The following is a 1,951-nucleotide window of genomic DNA, read 5'->3' as shown; positions in this document are numbered from 1 at the left end:
CTCGCTCTGTCGCCCAGGCTGGAGTGCAGTGGCTGGACCTCAGCTCACTGCAAGCTCCGCCTCCCGGGTTTACGCCATTCTCCTGCCTCAGCCTCCCAAGTGGCTGGGACTACAGGCGCCTGCCACCTCGCCCGGCTAGTTTTTTGTATTTTTTTTAGTAGGGACAGGGTTTCACCGTGTTAGCCAGGATGGTCTCCATCTCCTGACCTCGTGATCCGCCCGTCTCGGCCTCCCAAAGTGCTGGGATTACAGGCTTGAGCCACCGTGCCCGGCCCTCTAAGTGTTTTAATATAAGGTGTGGATATTGGTGGGAAGGAGGATGGGTTCAAGGCATGCAGAGAATTGGGAGGAGCTTCCTAGGCAGAGAATAGCATGAGCAAAGTGGTTGAGACTTGAAAGTGTGGTGATGCAGCAGCACAATAAACCGTTTTGGCTGGAGGGCAAATAGGTAGTAGGAATTGGGTTATTGGATTCTGAGAACCTTCATTAACCCAGGTAAAGTATAGTCCCGTGTCATTTGATGCTGCAGATACATTCTGAGAAATGCATCATTTGGTGATTTTGTTGTGTGAACATCCTAGAGTGTACTTACACAAACCTAGATGGGAAACCTACTACATACCCAGGCTACATGGTATAGCCTATGGCTCCTTGGCTACTAACTTCTAGAACATATTACTGTACTGAATAAGATAGGCGGTTGTAACACAAGGTATTTGTGTATCTGAACAGAAAAGATACAGTAAAAATACAGGATTATAATCTTGTAGGATCACCATCCTATATGTGGCCCATGGCCAGTTGTTGACTGAAACGTTGTTGCACAGCACATGACTGTTTAGTCTATATTCTGTCGGCATCAAGGTCACATCAAAGGTTTTGGGTAACTCGATCCTAACTGGTGTAAAAGGATTGACCTGCTAGTGATGTGTGGGACAGACTGGAGAGACTAAGGCAGAGGTGCCAGTAAGGAATCCAGGAGATGGCTAAGGAGGATCTGGAGCTAGGATGGAAGTTAAGTAGATCTAGAGGGAGGATTGGAAGAGAGGTGGGATAAGTTCAATGACTGGTATGAGACAACTGGGTAAGTCAAAGATCTGTGCAGAGAATGGTGAGGCCAGTTGACAGTGGGGACCTCAGGAAGTCCATCTTATTTGACCCGGTACAACTCTCCACCCCATTCCCAGATTAACAAGCAGAATGAGCAGATGCATGCACTGCTGGCCATTGCCCTCACTATGTACCCCATGCGTATTGATGAGAGCATTCACCTCCAGCTGCGGGAGAAATATGGGGACAAGATGCTGCGCATGCAGAAAGGTGACCCACAAGTCTGTGAAGAACTTTTCAGTTACTCCTGACCCAAGTTCTGTCGTCTGTAGTGCCCAACTATGATAATGTGCACCCCAACTACCACAAAGAGCCCTTCCTGCAGCAACTGAAGGTGTTTTCTGATGAAGTGCAGCAGCAGGCCCAGCTTTCCACCATCCGCAGCTTCCTCAAGCTCTACACCACCATGCCTGTGGCCAAGCTGGCTGGCTTCCTGGACCTCACAGAGCAGGAGTTCCGGATCCAGCTTCTTGTCTTCAAACACAAGATGAAGAATCTGGTGTGGACCAGCGGCATCTCAGCCCTGGATGGTGAATTTCAGTCAGCCTCAGAGGTTGATTTCTACATTGATAAGGTATGCTGTCCCCTGGGCTTGGGGTCTTGTATTAAGTGTTCACTATCTTTCATTCACTATTGTGGGCACGTGAAAGTATATCGGGGAACAAAATCAAAGATTCCTGCCCTTGTGGTACTGTCACAAGGTGCCAGGCGTGGTGGTTCACGCTGGTAATACTAGTACTTTAGGGGAGCCTGGGGTGGGAGGATCACTCTAGCCCAGGAGTTCAAGACCAGCCTGGGCAATGTAGTGAGACCTTGTCTCTGTTTACAAAAAAAAAAAAAA

At 48.6% G+C, this 1,951-nt stretch overlaps 1 protein-coding gene across 1 annotated transcript in view; it reads left to right on the top strand.

The window, feature by feature from the left end:
* Positions 1-1,925, top strand: part of EIF3L (eukaryotic translation initiation factor 3 subunit L) — a 31,125-nt gene extending 29,200 nt beyond the window's left edge. Inside the window, 2 exon segments of the mRNA XM_017861260.1 lie at positions 1,141-1,368; positions 1,371-1,925. Of these exon segments, the coding sequence (XP_017716749.1) occupies positions 1,141-1,368; positions 1,371-1,840 (698 nt within the window). The 3' untranslated portion in view covers positions 1,841-1,925.
* Positions 1,926-1,951: the final 26 nt, after the last annotated feature.

This window comes from Rhinopithecus bieti, unplaced genomic scaffold (assembly GCF_001698545.2).
Source record: "Rhinopithecus bieti isolate Rb0 unplaced genomic scaffold, ASM169854v2 scaffold_56975, whole genome shotgun sequence".
Taxonomy (NCBI): domain Eukaryota; kingdom Metazoa; phylum Chordata; class Mammalia; order Primates; family Cercopithecidae; genus Rhinopithecus; species Rhinopithecus bieti.
This window is presented reverse-complemented; position numbering and strand designations above follow the sequence as displayed.